Source organism: Myotis daubentonii, chromosome 10 (assembly GCF_963259705.1).
Source record: "Myotis daubentonii chromosome 10, mMyoDau2.1, whole genome shotgun sequence".
In the NCBI taxonomy this organism is placed as follows: domain Eukaryota; kingdom Metazoa; phylum Chordata; class Mammalia; order Chiroptera; family Vespertilionidae; genus Myotis; species Myotis daubentonii.
In genome coordinates this window covers 23,849,122-23,875,685 of record NC_081849.1, presented here as the reverse complement: position 1 = coordinate 23,875,685, position 26,564 = coordinate 23,849,122, and the positions used below count along the sequence as shown (strand labels likewise).

Genomic DNA, 26,564 nt, shown 5'->3' with positions numbered 1-26,564 from the left:
TCATATTGAATATTTATTGGCTTATGAGCACACACCAGATGCTGCACAAATCCTAGGCAGAAGAATAAGATTTACAGACATGTTTGAAAAAAGAAAAAAAAGTGGGGGAGGTGCAGATGGAACACGCTGAGGCAGAATGGAGCAAGTGGAGCCTGACTGATGAAGCCTGGCTCCACCGTGGTGCTCATGGGCCAGGGTGCAAAATAGAAGACAAAAAAAAGAGAAAGAAACACGAGGTACCAGAGCACAAGCAGGAATGTGCCAAGGCAGTGAGATTTTCCAGGCCAGGGGAGTGATTTAGGGCTTGTAGGGTGAGGGCAAGATCTTTGAAGTAAGTTCAAAGGCGAAGTGGAGGTGAGCCCATAGGACACAGATGGGGATAATTTAGCAATCGTGCTATTAGATCATCACTTTATTCAGAGTGTCTGGGTGAGCAGTACCTATAGTGACACAGATGCCCTTCTGGGATCCCAGTGACACTGAATAATAAAAAGGATTTCATCAGAACTGTAGTATCTGGGAATTTGGGGCCCAGTGATGAGTAGTGACAACCTACTTTATATTCAGACCAAAAACTTAAAAACAAAATGTGTGTGGGGGGGGGGGGTGGTAAAGATGACCTATACTGATGACCATGCAGGATTTGTTTTTCAAAGAAAAATACGTTCAAGAAGTGAGATAAATTAAAGGAAGTTCGTTCTGTATCATCTTTGAGATCAATCGCATTATTTCCCACAGCACCTGCCTCGGGGCCCCCACCAGAGCAAGGTCACAAGCTTGGCTAGATTGAATGAGGTTAGAGAGCCATCTCAGACACACTTTTGTTCTAAAAATGAGGTGGAGACATGCCACCAGTAAGGGGTGATCCTAAGAGTGACCCAAGGAAAGGTATACAAAGCGTTCAGAGAAACAACAGGACAAAAATCTGGCAAGTGACAGAAGCCCTTCTCTCAGGTGTGCCACCGTAATGTAGGACCTTCCGGGAGGGGCACTGGAGAGGGGCTGGCCTCTGTCCTCTCCAAAGCCAGAGGGCTCTGGCACATGTGAAGGAACAATCTCCCTTTAATATGGCTTCAGCATGCGCACCTACATGGGGGATATATAAGTGCAGACAGAGCGGGCTCCTCATCTAGTAGAGGTGGTCTCGCACATGCTCCATGATGGTCTTCAGCCCCAGCCAGGTCTCCTCTGCAGTGGGAATGATCTGGTCGGCGGGCAGGAGGAAGCCATAGTGCCCAGTATCTCTTAACTCAAAAGTGAATGCATACTTGATGCCATTATCATACGCCCAGTCAACGCTGCTCCCACTAGCTTGATCTGCAGATCAGAAGAGAAAACACCTTTGAAGCACAGTTTCTTTCAGGGTTAAGTGAGAAGGGGCCAGGAGTTCTGCCTGCCTGTGGTTCTTTAGGGACCCAGAGTTCTTTCTGCAAACCATTAGGCCTATGACACAGACATTGGCCTGATCCATATGTCTCAGGCAGTCTACACCATGAGGGTCTTCACTAGTCTCAAATGAAGAGATTTTAAATCCTCAGTCCCCCACTTGTCACTAATTCCATAGACTCCTGCAGGTCACGCAAAACCAATCTCTACCGAGACCGAGTATAGTAGACAACCTCCAAGACAGCCCCAATGATCCTTGCCCCCCAATAGTCACATCCTTATATCAGTGATGGCGAACCTATCACACACATGTCAGAGGTGACACGCGAACTCATTTTTTTGGTTGATTTTTCTTTGTTAAATGGCATTTAAATATATAAAATAAATATCAAAAATATAAGTCTTTGTTTTACTATGGTTGCAAATATCAGAAAATTTCTATATGTGACACAGCACCAGAGTTAAGGTAGGGTTTTTCAAAATGCTGACACGCCAAGCTCAAAAGGTTCGCCATCACTGCCTTATATAGTGCCCCCTACACTGATTAGGGCTTACCTGACCTGTGTAACTAACAAAAGACTACAGAAATGAAGGTGTGGGGCCATCGAGGCTAGGCCATAAAAGCTACTGTGGCTTTCACCTCGCTCTCTCTTGGACCACTTGCTCTGAGGAAAGCCAGCTGTCATGCTGTAAGGACACACAAGCTGCCCTAAAAAAAGGTTCATGTGGTGAAGAACTGAGGCCTCCCAATAATCAGGCACCTGAGGGAGCCACGGAGGAAGCAACCTCCAGCCCAGTCCAGCCTTTAGATGACTGTAGCCTTGGAAGACATCTTGACCACAACCTCATGAGAGACCTCGAGCCAGACCCACCTAGTTACTCCACTCTTGAGTTCTTGACCCAGAGAAACAGTTTAAAAAAATAAATGTGTCTTGCTCTAAGCTGCTAAGTTTTGGGATAACTTTTTACATAGCAAGAGATAACTGATACCCAGGGAGAAAGCACGGCCCTTGGAACATCCCTCTGCCAAAAGCAAGAGGCCCGTTTTCCTGCTGCTTCTCAAACTCCACCAGAGCAAAAATTGGGTAAGAGTGCAAAAGTGTAGACGGCATTGAATAAACTAAGTATGCCAATAGCAGCTATCACTTTTTGCACATCCACCAGCAGCCAGTCATTATACTGGAAAGTGTATGTTTATGATCTCATTCAACCTTTAAAACCCCAGTGAGAGTCGGTATTATTGTCCTTGTTTTTCAGATGTGGAAACCCAGGCTTAGAATGGGTAACGTATCCAGGGAAATACAGACGGAAAATGGCAAGGGAAGAATTTAAACCCAAGTCCATCCAGTGATCGAGCCTATGCTTTCTTTAACCTACTTCTAGTCCATGTGGTATGTTACATGTCAGGTAAATAAATACATGGGTCCTTTCGTTTTTCCATTGTTCCTGAAGGTTGTTTTCATGATGCCATTTGTGATTGTTCTAGAGATGCTGGTTCCACTGAGTACCTGCTCCCTGAGAGGATGGGACATGCTCTCCTATACCCTCTGAAATCCTTGTGCGGTTTCCATAGCCTTTCTCCATCCTGAGAAAATGCTGAATAAAAAGACAGGCCGTGGCCCCAGAGGTGTCTAGAGGTTACTTACACAGCAAGCTCAACTATTTCAGAGCATTCAAAACTCAGGAAGGAGGCAAGAAGGCCTCTGCTGAGCAAAGCGATCGAGTTCATGAACTTCGCTTTATTTGGGTCCCTGTTCAAAGTCTATCTACTCTTTTTTTCTTTTCTTTAAACACAAATGGGATCATACTATTTACACTGTCCCGTACACTGTATTTCTTAACTAACATTTGAAGGTTCTTCCCTATTAGCACATATAGGCCCACCTCATTCACTCCAGGACTGTTTCACTGATGAATGCACCAAATGTGCTTTTTTCCCAGCACTCGACTGATGGACAGGTAGATGCTTAGCAGTCTTTTGTGGGTTACCAGTCTTCTGTGATGATAAACAATGCTGTAATGGCCATCCTTAATACCCACAATCTAATGAGCCAAACCAGCCCAGAGAACTTGTTTCCAAGCCCTTAGTAGATCAAAATCAGTAAGAGGAAAGGAAAGGGTTCCTGGAGGCAGTTGGCCTGAAAGCAGTACAGTCTGACCAGAGGAAGGAGACATGAAAACTCTAAAAAGCAGACACAGAATTAAAGAGGCAAAACAGGCCGGGCCGTTTAACACAGGGATTAACTAGTCCAAAAGGGCACAGTAGGCCTTCAGGATATAACAATTGATATTCAGGAGGCCACTGAGTCATAAAGAAAGGAACTTAGCCCTGGCTGGTGTGGCTCTGCTGGTTTTAGCGTCGTCCTAGACACCAAAAGGTTTGATTCTGGGTTAGAGCGCATACCCAGGTTGTGGCTTCAATTTCCGGTTGGGGTGCATGTGGGAAGCAGTCAATCCATGTTACTCTATCTTTCTCTCCCTCCCTTCCTCTCTCTGAGATCAATTTAAAAAAAAAAAAAAGAAGAAGAAGAAGAAAAAGAAAGGAGCTTAAATCTCTTCTACATGATCTGTTTTAAAAGGCAAGAAAATGTGAATTCTGTTTTAGAATGATTTTCATCGATTTTAGAATGATTTTCATCTAAAATGGTAAACCCAAGAAAAAGTCCAGCTCTCAAAGGGCAAACGTCAACTACTGGTACTAGCATATTCCATAACCCTCGGAGTTCAAGTGTTATTAAACAAAAATTGATTACATTTTTGGGAAGCAAGGAGGGCAGCCAAAGCCCGTAATGAATACAGAAGATGGGCTCTTGAAAAGAGGTAGGAAATAATATGTCTCCTGGGCAACACTCAAAGGAGCCTTCTTCCTCTTCTGTTGGAGGCATCTGATGAGTATCTCGTGATTTGGGCCCAGCTAAGCTGGGGAGGAGAATGCGTTTGATGTGAGAGGACAAGGCCACTCTTTAACCTGGTATTTGACCCAGAAGTCAGGATCCTGATGACCCACAAACATCTTTTGAGAGGTCCTCCTCAGAGAGTTCCTACCCAGTTTGTTTAGCTCTCTTCGGTCCAGGACTCGATTCTGACTAATTAAGCAGAGGATGGAGAAACTCCCTGATGTGTTTATTCTCCGAGGAGTTCCCATTTAACAACACTAATAATAATAAAGCATGAATAATTAATGAATTGTTGCTGCAATTAGCAACACAAACACCAACATCATGCTACCTGCCTTATGCAGCACTGTGACTTATGAAACACAGACAAGGGCTGAGATCAGAGGACCTTGGAGGTGAGATGAAGAATCTTCCCATAACTCTAGCTGGTTTGGCTCAGTGGATAGAGCGTCAGCCTGCAGACTGAAGGGTCCCGGCTTTGATTCAGTCAAGGGCACATGCCTGGGTTGCGGGCTCAGTCCCAGTAAGAGGCTTGCAGGAGGCAGCCAATTAATAATTCTCTCTCATCATTGATGTTTCTATCTCTCTCCCTCTTCCTTCCTCTCTCAAATCAATCAATCAATCAATAAGAATCTTCCTGGAAGAGGAAGACTGAAGGGAACAGCTAGTGGAAAATAAAGCAGGTAGAATGGGAGAGTGGGTTACAGTATGGAAGAAGAAACAAATCCAGTATCAACAAGTCTTCAGGGGCCCTGAGGGTGGATCAACTGTTGGAAACTACAGAGGAGGCATTAGTGGGAGAAAGAAGGACACTAACTTAAAAGGGGTCAGAGCTGAGCTCCCCACATTTGTAAGTTTATTTCCCATTTATAGCTGGTGTCTTGGAGAATGATCGTTTTCTTCAATGTTTTAATTTAGAAATCAGACTCACAAAACATAGGGACTGGAAGCAAGAGAGGAATAGAGTGAATTGTTCAGATGAAACACTCCAGTGAGAAACCACAACAAAGGTATTTCCTCAAAATGAGGTTGAGGTTGTAGGTGTTGAGCCTCAAGACCATCTTCAGATTTGGGGTCTTGGTGTGTTTTTTCCCCCCTCTTTTTCTGGCTTGATGCTAACCACTGTTGGGAGGACAGCCTAACCCAGTTCCCACCCTGCCATGCTCCAACACGTGTTCATTTCTGATAGCAAGGTGAAGGAGTCTCATCCACCGACTACTACCACCGGAGTCTGCCCATTCAAATGTGGGTTTCCATTGAAAATAGAATGATAGGGAGGACAAAAAGAAAATGGAATGATGGGCTTGATGAATTTTTGATAAACCATGTCAGGATCTGTAATGGAAGATAAGGAATGTAGACCACACCACCCCGGCAGGCAAGTCATCATGGGCACATGATAAATGGCATGAGATAGTAGGGATGATGTTGAGGAAGATGACCGCCTGCAACAGCTATTACCACACAGGTTTGACATAACTTTAATCTATTACTAACAACAAAGACAATCAGATTACAGTGGAGGAAGTCTAACTTGCTGCTCTTCTCCTGCTCCATCTCAAGTTTCCTCTCAAAGCCTTTTCTAAATAAAGAATAAATACTTACAGACAGTGGTAGCGCTAGAACCCACGCGGTACTGAGTGCCAGACAGGGAAGCCAGAGCTTCAGCCGCACGCCTCGCCACCTCGTCCTAGGAAGGGGAGTCAGCGGAGTGAGAAAGAGTGGATCCCGCAGTCTGACATTCCTCAGCTATTCTGCACTGTAATGGTTTGGAAGATTCTCAGTTGCTCCCCCAATTTTCCCTTCTGGTCTCCTCTTCTTTCCCAATCAACTCAAGATAAGGCTGATTACAAAATGAGGGGAATTCCATCTCCCATCACACCCCAGTTCTTTACTACTAGTTTGGGGGCGGGGGTAAAGAAGGAGGTGAAAAAAGACGCATATGCATTCTGAAGGCATGTGTATTATACCCTCCAGCTCTCCAAAGACCTGGAGGGCTGCTCACCAGCCCATTGGGAATCTAGTTACAGGCACCACCATCTTCACCTATCCTAAGGGAAGGGAATGTCAAGTTCATGAACATGAGGTGAGGCCAAGTATGTTCAAGAGAAAACCTTCTAAGAGTTGGGTATTCCAGATTGAAGGTAGAGGTGGGGCTGCCATATATACACTGAGTGGCCAGATTATTATGACCACCCCATCAGTACTTCATTGACACTTCCAAAAATACTGAATATTGAAAACTTCCTAAGCAAATACTCTCAAGGTTTTATTATTATTATTATTATTATTATTATTTGCATAACTAATTCACTTCATTGTACTGATGGGGTGGTCATAATAATCTGGCCACTCAGTGTCGATGTGTTCTATGCGGAGTGCCTACTTGAGACCAGAATCTGCCCACACCAAGCCAGGGCCCTGTGTCTGCTGGGAGGTTTATGGGCCAGCTATGGCCTGGGCAGAGGGGCATGTGAAAGCCGACCAGCACAGGGGAAGAGGCCTGCAGTCACTCTGCAGATGCCAGCCCAGCTCCATCAGTCCACCCTCCGTGCCTGTTCACATCCTAGGGTGAGTCACTGTATGAGACACAGAGCACCCCTACGCTGTGGCCTACACCCTACTTAAATTCCACCTTAACTGGAGTGAGGAGCACCTCCCCTTCGCCCAACACAATGCCACCCCAGCTCTTGGCAAGCAGTGGGTCTGCCATAAGTTTTGGTCAGAACAACAAGTGAGAAGGAAAGACAAGGATCAGGTGTGGTTCTTGGAAGTCACAGCAAACAGAAATAAGGGCGCCATCTGCTTCCTATCCCCAGTAGGTGTGGTGGGCAGGGAAAGAAGCCTGGGCCCTTAAAGAACTAAGCCCAGGCTCCCAGACTTGCCCTATAAAGCGGTAGCGCAACCACCCTGGCAGCAGCTGAAGGCAAAGCAGGCCTGGGGCTGGGCGGAAGGCAGCCCCTTACTCACCAGCTCACCGGCGTCCGGGGCCTCCTTGGCTGTGTACGCATACGGATACATCAGCAGCTGCGAGTAGCTGTGCAGGTCGATGAAGCATTTGAAATCCCCGTGCTGTTGAATGAAATCTACCACCGATTTCACCTCTACTTCTGAGTTGGCGTGGGGTCCATGGTACACTTCGGAGCAAGGATTGCCACTGGCTCCCTTTCCTGTTGGGGGCAGCCCAAGCAGAAACATTAACCCATAGGCCCAAAAGACAGAGATGAAGGATCCACAATCCAAAGGATGGACGGAAGGTATTGGCAATGGACAGGTCACTGTTAGATGCCCCTAGCCCATGGTGTGTGTATACTGAGGTGCAGGAGTGGACCGTCGGGGTGTTAGGTCTGCCACAGCTGAGAATGAAAACTGGCAGGGCTCCTTTAAAAGGGTAGTTGACCTTGTGTTGTATCATTAACAATTGTCATGAATAATTAATATCACACTTGACAATGAGATGTAATTAATAAGTATTCTAGATAATTAATATGAATACCAATTAATAATGAAAATGACTCCATTTATTCTGGTGTCAACTTGTTCTCTTGGTTCAGATCTTAATGGCAACGCACTGCCAAAATAATCTATTGTTGTGGCTAAAATCTCTTGATTATTTGTCAGGTGTTAGAAACACTGTCTTCAACATTACTTCACAATATAGTTCCCTGAGGTATCCGGTGTGTAAAACCACTCCAGCTGCGGAATATCTGACCTAACTTTTTATCGGCTCCTTTCCCAGTCACATTATTTCCCTCCCCCCCCCCCCCCCCACTGGTTGGTGTGGTATTTCTAGGCAAGTAAAAGAACTATATTAAGAACAAAACATCTGTGGAAGAGTGAAAGAGAACTATTTGGATTTGGAATTGTAAGGTGAGTTTAGATCCTAACTCAACCATAAACTCTTAAGATTGTCCACTACCTCATTTCGGATAATAAAATTCACTCACTAGGTCGGAAGAATTATAAATAAAATAATCTTGGGGAAAGTACGTGACACACAGTTGCAAGATTGTGAGAGTGGTTTTAAACAGTAGGAACTTACAACCCAAGTGTCCTAATTCTTATTCTCTTTCCATCCCATATGTATATATCTAAGGATAGACCACAAGATCTTGTCTGTGCCCTGGCTGGTTTGGCTCACTGGATAGAGCGTCGGCCTGGGCACTGGAGGGTCCTGGGTTCGATTCCGGCCAAGGGCATGTACCTGGGTTGTGGGCACATCCCCAGTGGGGGGTGTGCAGGAGGCAGCTGATCGATGCTTCTCTCTCATCGATGTTTCTAACTCTCTATCCCTCTCCCTTCCTCTCTGTAAAAAATCAATAAAATATATTTAAAAAAAAAAAAAGAGATCTTGTCTGTTACAGAAACATGCTTGCCCTGGTCAGTGTGGCTCAGCTGGTTGGAGGTCATCCCGCACACTGAAAGGTGGCGGGTTCGACTCAGGTCAGGGCACATCCCAGGTTTCTGGTTCAATCCCTGGTCAGACCCATATGGGAGGCAACCGATCCATGTTTCTCTGTCTCTCTAAAATCAGTAACACTGATTTTTAAAAAACAACATATCCTCGGGTGAGGATTAAAAAACAAAGCAAAACCCAAAATAAAAGTGCTAACTGCTCTCTTTTGAGTCGCCTCCAAGACCCCTCCACCCACCCAGGAACTCGCCCAGGACAAGCTGCGGCAGCCAGGGCATGAGGAAGAGGCATGGATGTGTATGTCTCAGACTGTGATGGTTTTTAGATATTAGTGTTCTCTCAGGAGGACAGGAATTGCTAAGTTGTTGCCTTTCAAAATCACACACACACAAAATTCCTTTTTAAACACAACCGAAAAATGAGACACAGAGGGGAGGGCGGAAGGGATTGGCCCGTCTCTCAGTGAATCAGCAATGGAGCCAGCCTGGAACCCGGCTCCCGCTCTGCCAGCTTGGAGCCCTGTGGACCAGGCTACCCAGGGGTAGCAGGATTTGAACACCAGCTCCCCAACCTACCGGCAAAGCTGGCGTTCCAATTTCTATTTGGATCAACACCAATGCAGGGGCTTCCAGGATGTAGGGATCGTGTCTTCCTCCAAAGTCGGTTCTGAAAAATCCACCAAGGAAGGAACAAACATCCAGAGATAAGCCAGAGCACAAGCAAGGTGAAGGTTTTCTTTGGGGACCAAAGATGGAAATGGGCGCCATGGATGGGGCGAGCTGCTTACAGTTCTCTCTGGAGAATCATCAGGGCTCCCGTCCTCTCACCCCAAAAAGAGGAGGCTGAGCCCTTCTGGTTCTGAGAGAAAGACTCCCCCAAAATGCCCTCGTGAGAATTTTATAATGCAAGAACCAGGCTGACAGCACCTGAACCCACTGAATAACTTTTGGCTGCGGTAAAACTGGGACAAATGAACATTATGCACCTGAATGATCACTAGTATGACAGGAAGTGCACAACTATTGCATTCTTGCCAAAAAACTTAATCTGCATCCAACCAAGCCTCTAGCTCTGACTACCAGAAAACAGGGAATGCGGAAATAAGAGAACAAATTAAATGGCACACAAGAAGCCATCAGGCAGATTCAGAATGTGAAACATTCTACCGGACAATTTACTTGGTTTCTCTAAAAATTAATGATATTTTTTAAAAGATAAGTATGTGTGTGTTGCCAGGGTGGGAAGGTGGGGAGTAGTGCTACCTGTTATGGAATTAAGAAGTCTGCAGAGCCATAACAACCAAGTGCAGGTATAGGCCCTTGGCCAGTGTGGCTCAGTTGGTTGGGCATCATCCCATGCACCAAAAGGTTGCCAGTTCAATTCCCGATTCCTGCAGGGCTGCAGGCTCCATCCCCAGCAGGGGGCAGGAAGGTGAGGAGCAGGAAGCAGCAGATCGATGTTGTTCTCACTTTGATGTATCTCTCTCTCTCTCTCTCTCTCTCTCCCTCTCTCTAAAATTCAATTTAAAAAATTTTTTTTATAATACAAGATCAGCCCTAGCTGGTTTGGCTCAGTGGATAGAGCATCAGCCTACACACTGAAGGGTCCCGGGTTCGGTTCCCGGTCAAGGGCACATGCCTGGTTTGTGGGCTCAAGCCCCAGTAGGGAGCATGTAGGAGGCAGCCAATCAATGATCCTCTCTCATCATTAATGTTTCTATCTCTCTTTCCTCTCCCTTCCTCTTTGAAATCAATAAAAAATATATTTTTTTAAATGCAGGATCAAATCTCATTTATATCCTAATTGCAACAAATTGGCTTAATTTCCATTACTTTTTTGTTGTTGTTGTTAATCCTCACCCAAGGATATTTTTCCATTGATTTTTAGGGAAAGCAGACGAGAGGGAAAGACAGAGAGAAATGTCGAGGTGAAAGAAACACATTGATTGGTTGCCTCCTGCATGAGCCATGACAAGAGCCTGAACCGCGGAGGAGTCTGCAACCGAGGTATGAGCTCTTGACCGGAATCGAACCCGGGACCTTTGGGTCCGCAGGCCGATGCTCTATCCACTGAGCCAAACCAGCTAGGGCTCCATTACTTTTTTTTTATTTTTATTTTTTTTAATATATTTTTTTAATTGATTTTTTACAGAGAGGAAGGGAGAGGGATAGAGAGCTAGAAACATCGATGAGAGAGAAACATCAATCAGCTGCCTCTTGCACACCCCCGACTGGGGATATGCCCGCAACCAAGGTACATGCCCTTGGCCGGAATCGAACCCAAGACCCTTCAGTCCACAGGCCGACGCTCTATCCACTGAGCCAAACTGGCTAGGGCTCCATTACTTTTTTAAAGGTGATAGTGGCAGGTGTGCTTTCTTTGTTTTAACCACATTAGCTAGAGATGTGTACTAAAGAAGTTTTGGGTGAAATAACCTGATGTCTAGGATTTGCTTTAAAATACAGCAGGAAAAAAAATGTGTGGGAGGGAAAGAAATGAAAAAGAGATTGGTAAGGTGTTGATAATTGTTCAAGATCTATGTAGGAAGTTCATTAGACTGTTCTCTCTAAGAAAAAATATTCCCTGGTGAGTCTCAGCTCAGAGAATGACTAGAAAATGAGACCCCAAGGGAGCGTATAACATGCACATGGTGGAAGTTTTCTCCAAGGTCATACAACTATTTAGTGGCAAAGCAAGGAATTCAGCAAACAAGTCTTAACTCCAAGCACCCCACGTGGTATTACTCACTTCAGTGTGCGTGTGTACATATCCATCAGGATTGGCCACAGGCAACAAGAAAATATCCATTTTCTCCAAGATGGAGGTGATGGCTGGATCCTTCCCGTAATCAGAGACAATCTAAGCAGAGATAATAAATGTGTCAGCGAGGCCCTCGAAGGCTGGATTGTTAGGTCTGAGCCGCTGTATCTTCCCTAGACACCCATCCACCCTCCGCAGCCTCCCTGTCACCATCGAAGACATGGCTCTCAGAGCACTTGAAAGCCCGGGGGAGCCTGGCTGCATGATGCCATCACCTGCAGGGTCCTGGGCTGCCTGGTTTATCCTCTTTCCAGGGGGTGGGACAGGGGAGCAGAGAGCCACACATCATGACAGTTATTAGGAATCTGAGCCCCCATGCTAGGGGTAGGGCAGATGGGTCCTCCCCACCCACCCGCCCCTCCTCTCAGTGCTGGCTCAAAGAGGGCTTCCCAGTGGGGCATGGAGACAGCGTGAGGTCCCTGAGGGCCTGGGGGGCTGGCAAAGGGCTAAAGGCAAAGCTCATCTGAGTGCTGCTGCTGGCAAGGCCCTGCTCCCTTTCTGCGGGGCTGACTATGGGTCAGTGTCTCAGGGCCACCTCTGCAGCTCATTAGCTTGCCCTCTGCCACGAATGCACTCTTTAGCCACAGAGTCTTGACCAAGGGGCTCTGCCCTTTTGCTTCTCTGAAATGAAATGGCCCCCCGGCCTACTGTGCCTTCCCACCTTATCCCCTGGGCACAGCTTCATGGGAGGCTGCAGGGGCACCCCGGGCCCACCAGAATTCTCGCCTAATACCAGGGGACATGACCTTCCTCGCAGTCCACATGGCCGTGGCCTGTGAGATCCACTCCCGGGAATGAATGCCTGCGTTCAGCCAAATGGCCGGCCGCTGACTGCCTTTTCCAGTGCTGAACTGTGGAAGGAAAAAGAGACCAGAAAATGACCCTCCTGACCCCGTTCTCAGCCCACCTCGCCTCTCTCCAGCTCGCTCCCAGTCACTGAATCAATTTAAGACAATTCAGAGACCAAATGTTCCTGAGGTCACCATTTATTTATCAGTTGATCAGTGACTAGGGAACTTAATTGGCTGGCTGGCTGGCGGGCCCAGCCGCAGCTCCAGGGTTGGAAGCAAATGGGGAAGGGAAACAATTGCTATTGTGAACTAATGCCGGTATGATTAGAGATAATATTGTGTCTCCTGAAAAACCTCAAATGGTATCCCAACAGAGAGAGACAAGAGTGCCTGAACCAGCCCGTTCTGGTTGATGCAATAAATGAATTCAGTTTTAAAAAAGAGGAAGAGGGGGTTCACTCTAGCTCTCTGTAAATGGCACTAAATGAATTCTGGGTCTTGCCTTTTCATGCCCCCTTCCCTACCTGACAGAGCTCAGTGCTAATGAAGCCAGGGTCTCCATCAGATGGGCAAATACTCTAAATTTGTGAAGGTTATTTTAGCAAACAGCTCGGCGCAGGTCTCCTCCTGCTGGTAATTTACCCATTGCTATAAGCTGGGTTCTTCGGGGCTGATATGTAGCTAGAGGTTGACAAATTCTTAGCATCCTCAGTCGTTCACATCTCCAAATTCTTTTTTATTCATTTGGCTGGATTATTTGTGTAATTTATGTTACTGCCATAAATTATCTACCTCCTCTGCCAAAATAGACCTGAATCTGTTGGAAATACCTAGAAATTCGGCTTTGTGCAGCCAAGGATCAGAGGCTGGGCTTAAAATTACATCAGCCCTAAAATTAGCTTCCTAGATTGCTTTTCAAATAAGTACTCCTAGAAGCAGGATGGAATTTGTAGAACTATCCCAATTTGTCTTGCTATTTACAGAAGGTGGGACTGAAGGAAGAAGACTGTGTGTAGTGAGAGCTTTCTAGAATACTAACCTCCTCCAGCCCCACGCCCACACCACAACCTCCGCCCGCCCCAAGACATCCCCTTAATCTTGCCTTTTAGCCAAAACCTGGAATGAGAATGCGCAAGTAGGAGACTGCCTGTCTGACCAAATTTGAACCCTGATAGATGTCTTCTAACCTCACCCTCCTCCCTAAAGTCAAGGAGGTCCTAAGAAGCTGCCCCTGGCAGAGGCCTGATCGCTGGGTCCTGGGCACAAGGAACCAGGAGCTCGTGTCTAGCTCGGCCCTTCAAAGAACATGGGCCTTACCTTCAGCACATACAGTGGCCGGTTTTCAAACGAATGCCCAATCTTCACCCTGCTCGCCAAGTCAGGAAAGTCTCCAGCAATGCTGTCCATCTCCTGGTAAATCTGAAGCGTGAGAAAGTGAACCGAGAGGCATTTTAAACATTTGTTCCGCTCTGGGTAGGTATCTGTGAACTTTATGTTGATGATCTTAACGATCTCTTCCAGCCTCCTAGCCATGGGGTTGACAATACAATTGGCATGGAATGCTTATTCTTAAAGAACTGCCTAAAGAGTCCTTTTCTACAATTTTCTAGAAAATAGTACATTTGTGTCCACCCACAAAATTATAGTCCACTAAACTAGTCCACTGCTCCAATATTGGACCATACTGGACTGGATCAACAGCGTGGCCCAGTGTAGCCCAGGTTCTCGAAATCTCCAAACTTTTTTGATCACTTTCTCCGTTAGTAAAAAAAAATATTAGCATGGCCCTAGCTGGCTTAGCTCAGTGAATAGAGCGTCGGCCTGCGAACTAAAAGGTCCTGGGTTCGATTCCGGTCAAGGGCACATGCTCGGTTTGCGAGCTCGATCCCCAGTAGGGGGCATGCAGGAGGCAGCCAATCAAAGAGTCTCTCTCATCATTGATGTTTCTATCTCTCCCTCTCCTTCCCTCTCTGAATCAATAAAAATATATTTAAGAAATATATATTAGCATGCACTATACATATGTAGAAATATAAGAAGTGGTAATTGTTTCTTCCTGCTTCCAGTGGACAGGCACTCAGTTTGGAGGTGATTCCTCGAAAGGCTTTAAGAGAACAAGTGAAGAGCTGTCGATCGTGGCTAGGAATGAGTTAAATAGACTTCATCCATCTTAGTTGCTCAAACCTTTTGAGGGTCAAAAAAAAAGGAAATAAACAAATTCATATTTAGACCTTAAAACTGGAAGAAGGGCTTTACAGAGGAGGAAAATGGGCAATCAACACATAGAATAAAATCAAACTTAAAGGATTTATCAAGAGTTGCATTCACCGTGGCAAACTGAAGCAAGAAACCATCCCTCAAATACACAGGCAAGCCAGGTAAAATACAATGAAAATTATTCACAGCCAAGTTAAAACGCCAGAAAAGGGGGAAACTGCAGGTGCCAGGAATGAAGAGGGAACAAGCTGACAGAGTGGGGGGCAGAGGATGAAGCCCACACATCTGCCTCAGCAAACCAGGAGTGGGAATAGAGGGCACAGGACGTGTGGTGTGGGGTAAGGAGCTAGAACTTGAGAGCTGGGAAATGGCAACTGGGCCATGAAAAGGGCCTGGAAACTCTATCCACTGACCCTAGAAAGTGGAGCAAAAGCAGGATGCCTACCCTGAGCCACAGAGGAAAGAGAGTCACCCCGGAAAAGTCAAACGGCCTCATGAGTCCAGACTGGAGGGGGAAAACTCGCCTGAGAAACTAACAAAAATAACAGCAACCCCAACACACACAGATGGCCTGAAACTAGAAACGCTGGCAGAAACAAACATGAAATCCCCACTAGAGACCTAAGACCTAAGTGGTTGTAGGAGATGAGCTCTTAAAAGCTGTTTTTAGAAGGAAAAAAAAAAACTGAATCTGATCAAGCCAGGAGGAGATGATGGTACACCAATCCACAGTAAAAGGCCTCTCAGGGAACAAGAGATATCTGTAAAGCAGGTAACAACGGCACCTAACTCCAGGGAACAAAAACCAAAAGCCAGCGAATGAGGAAGTGAGGCTCCGGCAGCAGGCAAGCTGGAGATGACGTTCCCAGGGTCTTGGTGACATTTGCCACCGGTTAGCTCAGCTCGGGAGTGCCCGGTGTTGCTGAAGCTGACATCATGGGCTTAATCCCTGTTTGGACCTGAGCTCTGCTTTCGCTTGTGGCCCTGGTCTGAACTCCTAACTTAGTCCAGCTGTTGTGCAGATGTATGTCATTGGTCACAAGAAGGATCAAGGGGCAATGCAGTTGGAAGTGTACACAATAAACAAGGCTACTGATAATCCTGGGAAGGAAGTGCAAACAGCTGGTCAGCCTTGAAATAATCCCTCACTAGAAGAAAAACAACTCAGAGTATACACCCCATGACCAGCATGCCAGGGGCACCATCTTTGGATATAAAGAGCGATGTGCATTGAGGTATAGGAAGGCAAATACCAATTTAAATTGGCGTGTGATCCGAAGCTAGTAGTTTCCAGATTAAGGAAGAAGACACTGAGGCACATAAGAGAACTGTATTGTATGTGATGCAATTCCATTCTATTAGTTCTTCTTGATTCCTCGAGTTCCAATTAATCGTACTAAATTATTCTGCTCCAAGTTTTGCATGTGAAGGGTTGGCTTACCTTGAAAGTCAGTCATCTATATAAAGCGGTTTCTAACTAAACACAGCACCAAAATGCATAATGGAACAAATACATATTCTCAGTAGTCATGATAAATGAGTGGAAATACTTGGTTAACCTTGAAATCATCACTTTACCTATTTGCCTAGAATAAGTAACATTTTAACATAGGTGAATAAAATACAAGGATTATGATGGGGTACAAGAGGGTTAATTTACAAGCACTGGAAGTGATTGCCATTATTTCATTAAGGGGTTGCTTTCTTTAAGGGGTTGTTAAGAGAAGAAGGATGCATGTGGGAGAAAATGTGGTTTGTCTTTTCACTATGCCCTTAGGTGCTGGTGAGCATTAAACAACCCAAGAATCAGGAAGGAATCCAAGTGCACACATTTTAGCCTCACAGTGAAGGGATGCCATGCTGAGGATGAGTACCTTCTGGAAGTGAGGAAAGGGGTCACAAAACCCAGGAGAGCGATAACCTTGATCTTAACCTGCTCTGAAACACTTACAGCTTCCAGGGAATGATAGGCCCCGTAGTTGAAGTTATTACTGCTCCGTTCTTGCTCTTTGTTGTATTGCATTTCTTCATCTTCTTTATCTAAAAGGGCCTAAAACAGAGATGGCAACACGGTGAAGTGGTCCGTTGGAGATGGAGATGCACGTTGTTTCTGCCATGTCGTGGTCCATGAGCCCACCAAGATGGCAGCACCTTTGGCACAAAGATCAAGCATCCCAAAAGCCAAGATGTAAAGGAGGTCGGATATCTTCCACGTATCTATAAAATCTTACTCCTTGGGCCCATTGTACATCACCCCATTCAAAACTCACTCACTCCCTGGAAGCAATAGATATGCTATTTTGTTACTCTATACTATGAATTCTCTAGACATCAGCCCGCATCTGGTATCCAGTGCCTCTGAAATACACAGCTTGGAAAACCATTCAGAAACAAAGAAATTCTTATAACCACTCATACTTTGAAGGCTCCTGGCAGATGTCTATGACATGTGAGGATGATTAATAAGCTCACAGCTGCTCTCGCCATCAGGAAACTCCCGGGCCAAATCACCAATTAGTCCATAACCTACCTCGGTGAAGGGGAGAACACGAGCCAGACACCGTCCTGCTGTTTAAATACAGGTCGTGAGACGGGTGCCTGGCTAGGGTGGTGGTGTTCCCTCTGCTGGGGGCTGTTGGTGACATTCCCCCTTTCTCAAAGGATGCTTTCTATGACTGGTCTCCAACACCCACCCTACTCTGTTCTTCCCTCCTGACTTCAAATAAGGAAAGGGAGAGACTCTTAATACTTGTGGACATTTCTGACATACCAGGCGCTGTTCGACATTTTACATACACTTAATCACTTTTCTCAATAAATCCTACGAAGTAGTTATCACTATTAACATTTTACCAATGAAGAAATAGGCTCAAGAGGTTAAAAACTTGTCCAAAGTCACAAAAATAGTAGTAGGCAAAATCAGGATTTGGATCCAGATCTGATTCCCCACCCTACCATGCCCCTCCTACCACAACATGCGCCTCTAACAAGTCAGTGCACTTTACTGCCATAAACCTCAATGTCTTCATCTGTAAAATGGAGAAAAATAAGACCAGAACTTGGAAATGTGCCTCAGGTCCACTCTGGCTGCTTTGTCTTATGCAAGACAAGTCAGGAGCCTTGGTTTACCCACCTGCAGGTCTTCAATTGTCACTGAGTAATCTAAGCCTTGGGACTTGAGGAAGAATTCGACTGGTTGCAGACTGACAGCCGGGACCAGGACATCCACAGGATGACCCAAGGGACAGGAAGATTTCCAGAGGTTGAGCTGAAGATAACAGAGAGAAACCAGGTTAAAGGACAGTTCAGGTCAAAGGCATGAGTTAGCTCATTCTTCTAGAACAACTGCCAAAAGACAGGGTGATCCCTGAGGAGCTGGGTTCTGCCCAAGAAAGCAAACTTTGTCTATTTCACAACTGGATCTGGTCAGACCTGTCCAGCAGGCAATACCTGGCAAAGCCCAAGAAATAATAAGTCAATGGCAGATGGGAAGATGGAGCCCACGGCTGAGGCTTCCCACTTCCGAGCACCATTATGATGTACGCCACTTCGCCCCTTCAACCCTCGCCATCTTGGAAATGCACATCGACCAGGACAGAAACGCCAGAAATGACGCCAGGGGTGCAAGTCTTCTCCCACCAAAATTAGAAGATACCCAAGAGGATTAGGAAGAATCAGGTACCTTCAAGTTGTCTGATTTCATTAGCTCGTTTAGTTTGCTGATCTCGTCTCCATTTCTGACGTTAATCCTAAAAACTTGATCTCTGAAGAAAAAGAGAGAGAGAGAGAGAGAGAGAGAGAGAGAGAGAGACGCAAAAGATAATGGTGAGCTTTCAGCTGGCCAATAAGCCCCAGCCTCCTATCCCAGACATAATTGCGCCGAGTGAGAGGAAATGGTCTAGCCTTTGGTTATAATGTATAGCCATTAAAAACAAGACTACGTGGCTAATATGAAAAAGTGCTTATGGTATAACTTTAAGGGAAATATTAAGTGAAAGAGCAGGACACAGAATTGTATGTATGCCATGATCACAAGTATGGAAAAAGCAGATGCATTGGAAGAAAAACAGACAACGGAAATCTAGCAAATGCTGACAGTGCTTATGTTCGGGTCGTGGAATTATGGATGACTGACTTTTTCCCCCCTTGTATCTGTTTTCTGTAATGTGGTCATATTACTTTATAATGAAAAACATATATATTTTTGCAGAAAGGAATGTTCCTGAGTTGCACGCAAAGCTAACTCAAGACATAAAGAAGCAGTTCTTCACTGTCAGGGGCGAAGACTGAAACTGGCCCGACGCACGATGCAGTGTGCAGAGGCTGTTTTGTTGAGTTTGGTTTTGTGAGCCAATGTCTCCCCAATAAATTCAATTAAAAAAATAAAATTTAATTCAATTCCTTTTTTCCTTTTTTTTCTTTTTTTTTTTTAAGAAAGAAACTCTGGCCCAAGGTCCATGCTGGAAAGAGCCAGAAAAGAGAACAGACCTCCTGTCCCTGAAGGGTTAGCTACTTTCCTCTTAGCAAAAGGGGGGAGACTGGGTGCTCTTTTGATCTCGTCCAGCTCCAGGACCCTATAAAAATTTGAATTAGATAAAGGCCAAGGTGCTGGGGCTGACCTTGGGATTCAGTCCTCCTACGGGGGCCCTGAGAGGGCCCAGAGGGAGCCGGCCGGGCCCGAGCCCCCCCTCGGTCATTTGCCCTGCACTTGTTTCATGTACACCATTTAGCATCCACGACAGCAGCAGGGGTAGAGGCCCCCCGAAGTCCTGTGTGTGGGTGGGAGAAGGACGAGCCTGAAAAGCTGCCTTTGTGCTCTCAGCCGGCTCAAGTAGCCAGGGGAGCCATTAGGCCGTTGCTAGGTGACGGGCCGAATGAATCTGCACTCAACGCTGTCACATGCGTCATCCCTTTGACACGAATGAATGCAGGAAGCGCTGGTGGAGAGAGCTGTGGGCTGAAGGACCTGTTGACAGAGAAAATGGTTCTGTCACAGGGAGCTAAACGTGCAGCCTCACGTGGCAGCTCGGCATCTCCTCATCAGAAAGCCAGCTCAATCCGGATGGACTCTCAGGGTGTCACTTTGTTCTGTGAGGTTCTCCAGGATCTCTGGGAGGTCTAGTCCAGCCCAGGGAGGCATGGTCCATTGCAGGTGGCGGGTCTGGAGGAAATGCCAGTGCCAAAGGCCCACTTCCTCCCAACTCATCCGGTCTCCGCAGGGTCCTGGGAGGTGGGCAGCTAATGGGGTCCCTGGCTGCTGCTGGGGCCAGAGAGGAGAAGCCACGGGCTGGGCGGCTAGCTCTCAGTGGGAACCCAACAGGCTTGCTAGGTGTGGGCCTGCAGCCCTGGGAGGATGAGGAGTCAAACCACCACTTCCCTGACACAGGCAGGCAGCCTCGCCAAAAGGGAAGGGTTTATAACAGAAGGGAAATCCTTCCTCCTGGCTGCCTCCCAGGGCCCATCTGCCAAGCCCAGGCTCTGTCACAACCCACCCCCAACACTCCAGGAAAAGAACGTCTTAGAAGTGGTGTTCTAGAAAGTGCCTGTGCGCTGATACTGGCAAATTAGGCGTTTGTAAAATACAGCACTGACAAGAGCAATCACAAAGCAAGGGGAGAGAAAAAGTACAGGAAGAGAGAAAGAGAAGAACATAAAAATAAAGAGCTCTCAGAACTATCGAAATCATGTTACACATTCACCCAGAGCATTTGTTTTACTTTTTCTAAAGTGGTCACTTCAGCACAGAACTTCCATACCCCTGGAAGTCCATGACAACGGGTCACAGCGAACCTCACTGGCGCTGCTGATTAAATTCGCAGCCCATTTCATCACGCCCGAGGCAGCCCAGCTACAGAGGTTAAAGACACACAGCTGTAGTATTCAGAGAGGCAGCAGGGAAGACGCGGACAAAAAAAGGGGGCTCTGCAATCTAACCAAACGTAACCTCGGAGAGTAATCTGATCAGCAATTCCTAACGGGGCAAGTCCTGGTGGGTAGCCACGTCCCGATCTCTAACAGGTTTACCTTCACCTTAAGCAAACCTTGTCCATTGTTCTCCTGCCTCCAGGTTAACCCACCTTTGAATGTCTCTGCTTCAGACCCCTCAAGGGAGCACATAATCTTGTTAACTATCCTGTAATCCCTGCCTTCATGTAATCTTCCTTACCTCTCCTCCTTAATTCCAAATACATAAAAGAAACTGCAAAAACTGCCATTTTCTGGAGCAATTGAGAGCTTGCTTCCCGGCATGTCATCCGTTTGGTTCAAATAAACTCAGAACAACTTATATGAAAATTCTCTATAGGTTTGGACATTTTTTACATCGACAAAGGGCTGGTAGGGCCCTTCGCCATCTATCTCTTCTCCACTTCTCCGACCTATACCTTCTTGGCTCCAGCTTCAATTAAATCCTAAATTCACCATGTACTTTGCCCTTCTATGCCTTTGCACATGCTGTTCCCTCTGCCTAGACCAGTGATGGCGAACCTTTTGAGCTCGGCGTGTCAGCATTTTGAAAAACCCTAACTTAACTCTGGTCCCGTGTCACATATAGAAATTTTTTGATATTTGCAACCATAGTAAAGCAAAGATTTATATTTTGATATTAATTTTATATATTTAAATGCCATTTAACAAAGAAAAATCAACCAACCAAAAAAAAAATGAGTTCACGTGTCAAAGGTGACATAGGTTCGCCATCACTGGCCTACACCCTAGCCCCTTTCCTTAGTTACCTAGCAAGCTCCCACCCAGGCTTTCGGACAACTCCCATCACCCATGAGGTTTTCCCTACCTAGCGTGATTGGGGGGGAAAGTTTGTTTAACATTATTCCCATAAACATAAGTCCATCAAAACCTGGAACGTAAGTGGGCGCCAGGTGAAGGGCAGCCTTTTTCTTGTCCTCATTGTCCTCGTCTCTATTTGGAAAATGCCCTTCCCAGTGTGGGTGGCTGGACACAACCTATGTCCACCATCTGGAAATCCATTCGAAGACCTTAAGCTCATTCTAACTATGGAAGATTGGCCTGGAAAGGGAGATATGATGGGATATGCAGGTTCACCCCTCTACTCCACACAGGTATTCTTGCAGATCTTGCTAACCGTGGTCCTTTCCGATACCCAGGGCTGTCCCACTGTTGCCTACACAATGGTTGGTGATCCCCTCTCACTCTTTCACACTTGTCCCATGTTCTGGACAGTCAGTAGTCCCCTTGGTGCTGAGCTTCTGTCCCTCCCCAAGTGGCCTGGTCTTTGTACCTTTCTTAGCCGCGTCCCCAGCCAGGCTTAGCATCTACTATGAATACTGAGAGGCGGATGCCCAGAACTCTTAAATGCCTGCCAGCTACAGTTGATGCTGCAACTAGTTCTACAACTACTTCCTGTTCTCTGCCTGCCCCACATCTCTAGGCATCTTGACCGCCTTCCCAACCTTAAAATGACTGAAGACCAAGAGAGAAGACACCAGCAGAGACAGACTAGGGAAGTCGGTGAGTTGAGTAGAAAGAACAGAGCCTAGGGTGGAGGCTTTGAGGGGGCGGGGGACCGTCATCTTCATCTCCTCAGCACTGTACCCTCTCTAAGCCAAACTGTGCGCTGGCTTCCTATCCACTTAAATGCTCAGAGGCCAGCTTTATCCTTGATCTGAATGTTCCCTTTCTGGGACATGTCTATGGAAGGATTCCACTACCTTTGCCGGGTTCTGTACTATTGGGTGAGACCACGTTTGGGGTGAGCTCGGCACTAATGATTAAAACCATCTGCAATGAGCCCAGGCACACTCTCTGTGCCCACTCCTGTGGTGAGGGCTCCAGGGCCCAGCCCAGCTGTCACAACCCAGTGCCCTGTATTGTAAGAGAAGTCTGAATCCTGAGAAAGAAAGCTTTTTCAGCCACCTGGATAGCTGCAGCAGGAGCCCAACAGCTCCAGGTGTCCGCCCGCTTGACAGCAAGTTAGTTATTACACGGAACAGGAACGGCCTGAGGAAAAGTCTCCCTACCTGGCCACCTGCTGGGCCTAGCGCCTCGGAGCTATTTGGCAGTAGAGACCAGGTGTGAGCAGAAGTCATCACCATAAAAATTACTCAATTTCATGTAAGTCCAGTGGTTCCCCTTTTTCCAGGGTTTTGCTTTTCCTGGTTTCAGTTACCCAAGAATGCCGTCTGAAATGATTAAATGAAAACCTTCAGAAATAAACAATTCATACATTTTCAATTACACGCCGTTCTGAGTACCTCACTTCATCTCTTCACATCATCTCACATCATCAAAAGATGAAGGGTGAGTACAGCACAATAAAATCTTTTGAGAGGGAGAGACCACAGGCTCATAACTTTTATTACAGCATATTGTTATAATTGTTCTATTCTATTGTTAGTTATTATCGTTAATCTCTTATTGTGCCTGATTTATAAATTAAACTGTGTCATAAGTATGTATGTATAAGAAAAAAAACATAGAATATATATAGGATGTTGTACTGTCCGTGGTTTCAGGCATCCACTAGGGGTCTTGGAACACAACCCTCACAAATAAGGGGGGCCTAATGCAATTACCACAACAAACAACCCAAAGTCCCTTTAGCCAGATAGCATAATAGAGTGAGCAGGTAGATATAGATAGATCAGTGAGATATAGGATTCTATCTGATTACTTTGTGTTACAGCAAAGGGTATGGTTTTTGCATTCAGAGTTCCAGCTCCCCTGCTTACCAGCTAAGTGGCCTTGGGCGGGTTTCTTAATCTTCCTGAAGCTGAGTTTTTTTCATGTTTAAATTAAGGAAAATAACACCCTTGCCTGTCAGAGTTGTTGTGTAATCCAAAAGATAAGGCGCGCTAAAGCTTTTTGCAAATGGCAAAGCATTTATGCAGTAATGACTTATTAGAATCCAATCTTCCAGCAGGGTACCATGGCATCCTTTCATCATCTCCTACCTCCCAAATGTCCTCTCCTTTGCAAACCACAGAGCATTATGTGTGGAGCATGTGTGTACACAGTGTACAGGTGTATCCTGGCATGTCAATCTTCAGAGCTGTGGCTAGGCAAGACCTATCAAATCTCCATGTCTCAGCTGCTAACAAGAAAGCACCAGCTCTACTAAGCCTTCTCTGTTAACAGAGAGGTGAAACCAAGACACCTAAGACCTAGGCTTTCCCTTAAGCAGGACAGAAATTAGAAACAATTTCTGGTAACTCTTGTTAATTCATAATATAGCAGTAAGAAAGTAGGAGATGCCTGGAACTGACTGGACAAATAAGAACTAGGAAGAAAACTAGTTGGCAGGAGGCTAGGGAGCTAGGGAGGGCTGCAGAGACTACCTAGTCCTGATTTCACAGGTAAAATTGAGCCTGAGAGACAAGTAACTTGTCCAGGATGGCCGAGGGCAGAGCTGGGACTGGAGCCCAGAACTTTTTTCTCAATGCCAAACCGCCTGAAGTATCATCAGCCATTCATTTCCAAATTCATTTGCCTCCCGCATCTCTGAACTAACCAAGCAGTAATAATAAGCCCACAGGGAACTTACCCAAAAAACTTCCCTCGACCACAGATGCTGGGCCCGATAAGGGCCCCAAAGAACAGTATCCACTTCATGTCCCAAAGGTGTCTGTCACACCGGGGCTGAGTCAAGCTGTATTTATAAGGAGTCTGAGGCAAACTCAGTTCTCAAAAATGCTAGTGTGATTCCCAAGCAGCCTTTCAACTCTAATGATAGGCAGGTGGGCCCCTACCCATGACTCTTCCATTCCTTTTGAGTGATAAAGGCCAGCCTCTATCACCGTGAATCAGGAACCTGCTCCTCAGGCTGGAAAACTCTGTGCCAAGGTACCATATTGCTCAACACTGTATTTAAATCATGTTTTTTTTAATAAATAGGAAGTCCCACAGTGCCAAATAGAATTTAGAGTCATAGGAGAGGCCAGGTTGTAAACCTAGCACGGAGTTACCTCTAGAGTTTTTTTTTTTTTTTTTAAGTGAAGAGTTTCAAAGAAATCACAAGCCAGCTCCAAGACCACAGATTTGACAACCTGTCAGAGAATCCACCAGAGCAGGTCATAACAATGACAGTTTGTGGCCTCTGCTATGAATCTGACACATCATTCTTAGGACTCCAGGAAGAAAGTAGAATTATATGAGGTAGAGGGTATAGGACGAATGTGTTAGTCTGAACAAAGTATCTGTTTTCCTTAGGGTCTGAGCTCAAGTGAAGTCTTAATAGTATTATTAAAAATAAAACTTTCTTACATTTGCTGGACTCTGAGTCTAGTGTCCTTTCCACCACGTCACAGCAGAATAAACGGAAAACACTTGTGATCTCCATGACTTCTTCTTGGGCTCTGAGGCCACTGAGTCTGTTCTGGGAGCCCCAAATCCACAAGCCTCCCCCATCCTATGATCTACACTTTCTGCACTTGCTAAGGGGAGTGGATACAACCAACGGTCATGATTAGGACTGTTAAAAAATATTATTCTGACGTTTGTTAAAACTGTAAGGAAGACTTTATTCAAAATTATTGCAATAGGGGTCATGAAATAGAAGAGTTATTGTGTTCAACTCCGAATACAGTAAAGACAGCAGAGTGAGGAGTCAGTGGGTGGACAACTGCTAAGAGGAGACAACAAGGGTAGGGGGGATACTCGCTTAACCAACCTAACAGGATTCTTGCTAAAGGCAGGCCAAGAATTGAGACTTCACAAGTGTATGATAAGGAACTTGATCAGATATCAAATACTGGGGGATGACTTCCTTAGCAGATTTCTTTGCTAAGACTGACTTAGGGCCCAGGATAAGTCTAGTCAAAAAGAGGACTCAGAACCCTAGCCAGTTTGGCTCAGTGGATAAAGTATTGGCCTGCATACTGAAGGGTCCTGGGTTCAATTCTGGTCAAGGGCACATACCTTGGTTGCAGGCTGCATCCCTGACCCTGGTCAGGGCACATGCAGGAGGCAACCAATCAATGTGTCTCTCTCATCATTGATGTTTCTATCTCTCTCTCCCCCTCTCTCTTCCTCTCTGAAATCAATTTTTTTAAAAAAAAATATATTTTTTTAAAGGACTCAGAGAAGCCTACCTAAGGTTTGGTCAAGGAGGGTCTTTATCAGGAGCTGTGGGTCTGGGGTGCCCATCAGAGCTCTCTTACCCTTCCCACACTGAAAGGGAGCTCCTATTCCCACCCTGGCATCACAAAGACTGGGACTCTCCTTCACCAAGATAAATTTCAGCTTTAAAATTACCAAAAAGAGAACCTGAGACCTGAACCTGTGAGAAATGTGAGCTAAAGAATCAAGTGCCCAGAATTCCAGGAAAGCTGGAATTCACTTCCCACCCTTTCCTTCCAGAGAAAACCATCCACATGAAGAAAATCTAAACCCCTAATGGAAGTAAGTGTCTACAGGGAAATTATAGGGCAACCAGAAAGGAGTGTCGTTGGCTTGGGTCCCCACCAGTTTCTATAGTGCAGCATCCCAGGAATGGACAAGCAAATAATGGAACCAGATGACACAGTACCTACCACAGTGCTTGGAACAACGTAGTTGCTTAATTAGTACTTCGTGGATACATGAACTCAAAAGTCCGTTTCCAGTTCTAAAACGCTGCTCTATTATGACGAAGGAGCTGGCACATACCACAATATGCATGGTATTGAAAACATTATGCTAAGTGAACTACGCCAGTCACAAAAGGACAAATACTATGTCATTTCATGTATATGTGGTACCTAGAATACTGAAGGGTCCTGGGTTCAATTCACAGAATAGGCAAATTCATAGAGACAGAAGTGGACTAGAGGTTCCCAGAGGCTGGAGGGAGGAAGGACAGGGAGTTATTGTTCAACCGGTGCAGAGTTTCTGTTTGGGATGATAAAAAAAAGTTCTGGAGATGGATGGTGGTGATAATTGTGCAACACTGTACAATGCCACTGAATTGTACACTTAAAAATGGTTAAAATAGTAAATTTTATGATTTGTATATTTTACCACATTTTTTAATGTTGAGAGGATATTGGGAGCATTTTGCTAAGAATATATTTTTTTTAAAAAAAA

At 45.7% G+C, this 26,564-nt stretch overlaps 1 protein-coding gene across 1 annotated transcript; it reads right to left on the bottom strand.

Annotated features, from left to right (window-relative positions):
• On the bottom strand, nt 1-24,125 carry CPA4 (carboxypeptidase A4). Its single transcript, XM_059711793.1, has 11 exons — nt 24,046-24,125; nt 18,208-18,289; nt 17,659-17,793; nt 16,477-16,575; nt 13,626-13,727; nt 12,264-12,368; nt 11,446-11,556; nt 9,273-9,363; nt 7,254-7,453; nt 5,889-5,973; nt 1-1,317 (listed from the first exon to the last, which is right to left on the bottom strand). The coding sequence occupies exons 1-11, from the start codon at nt 24,111-24,113 to the stop codon at nt 1,130-1,132; spliced, it is 1,266 nt and encodes a 421-aa protein (XP_059567776.1). The 5' UTR covers nt 24,114-24,125; the 3' UTR covers nt 1-1,129.
• Nucleotides 24,126-26,564: the final 2,439 nt, after the last annotated feature.

Excerpts from the sequence above, each read along its gene's own strand:
- CPA4 (XM_059711793.1), bottom strand. The coding sequence starts at position 24,113 with ATGAAGTGGATACTGTTCTTTGGGGCCCTTATCGGGCCCAGCATCTGT. Across the intron at positions 12,369-13,625 it reads GGCCACTGTATGTGCTGAAG|TTCAGCACTGGAAAAGGCAG; the intron begins GTAAGGCCCATG and ends TTCCTTCCACAG. Across the intron at positions 9,364-11,445 it reads ATGTACACACGCACACTGAA|AACCGACTTTGGAGGAAGAC; the intron begins GTGAGTAATACC and ends TGGATTTTTCAG.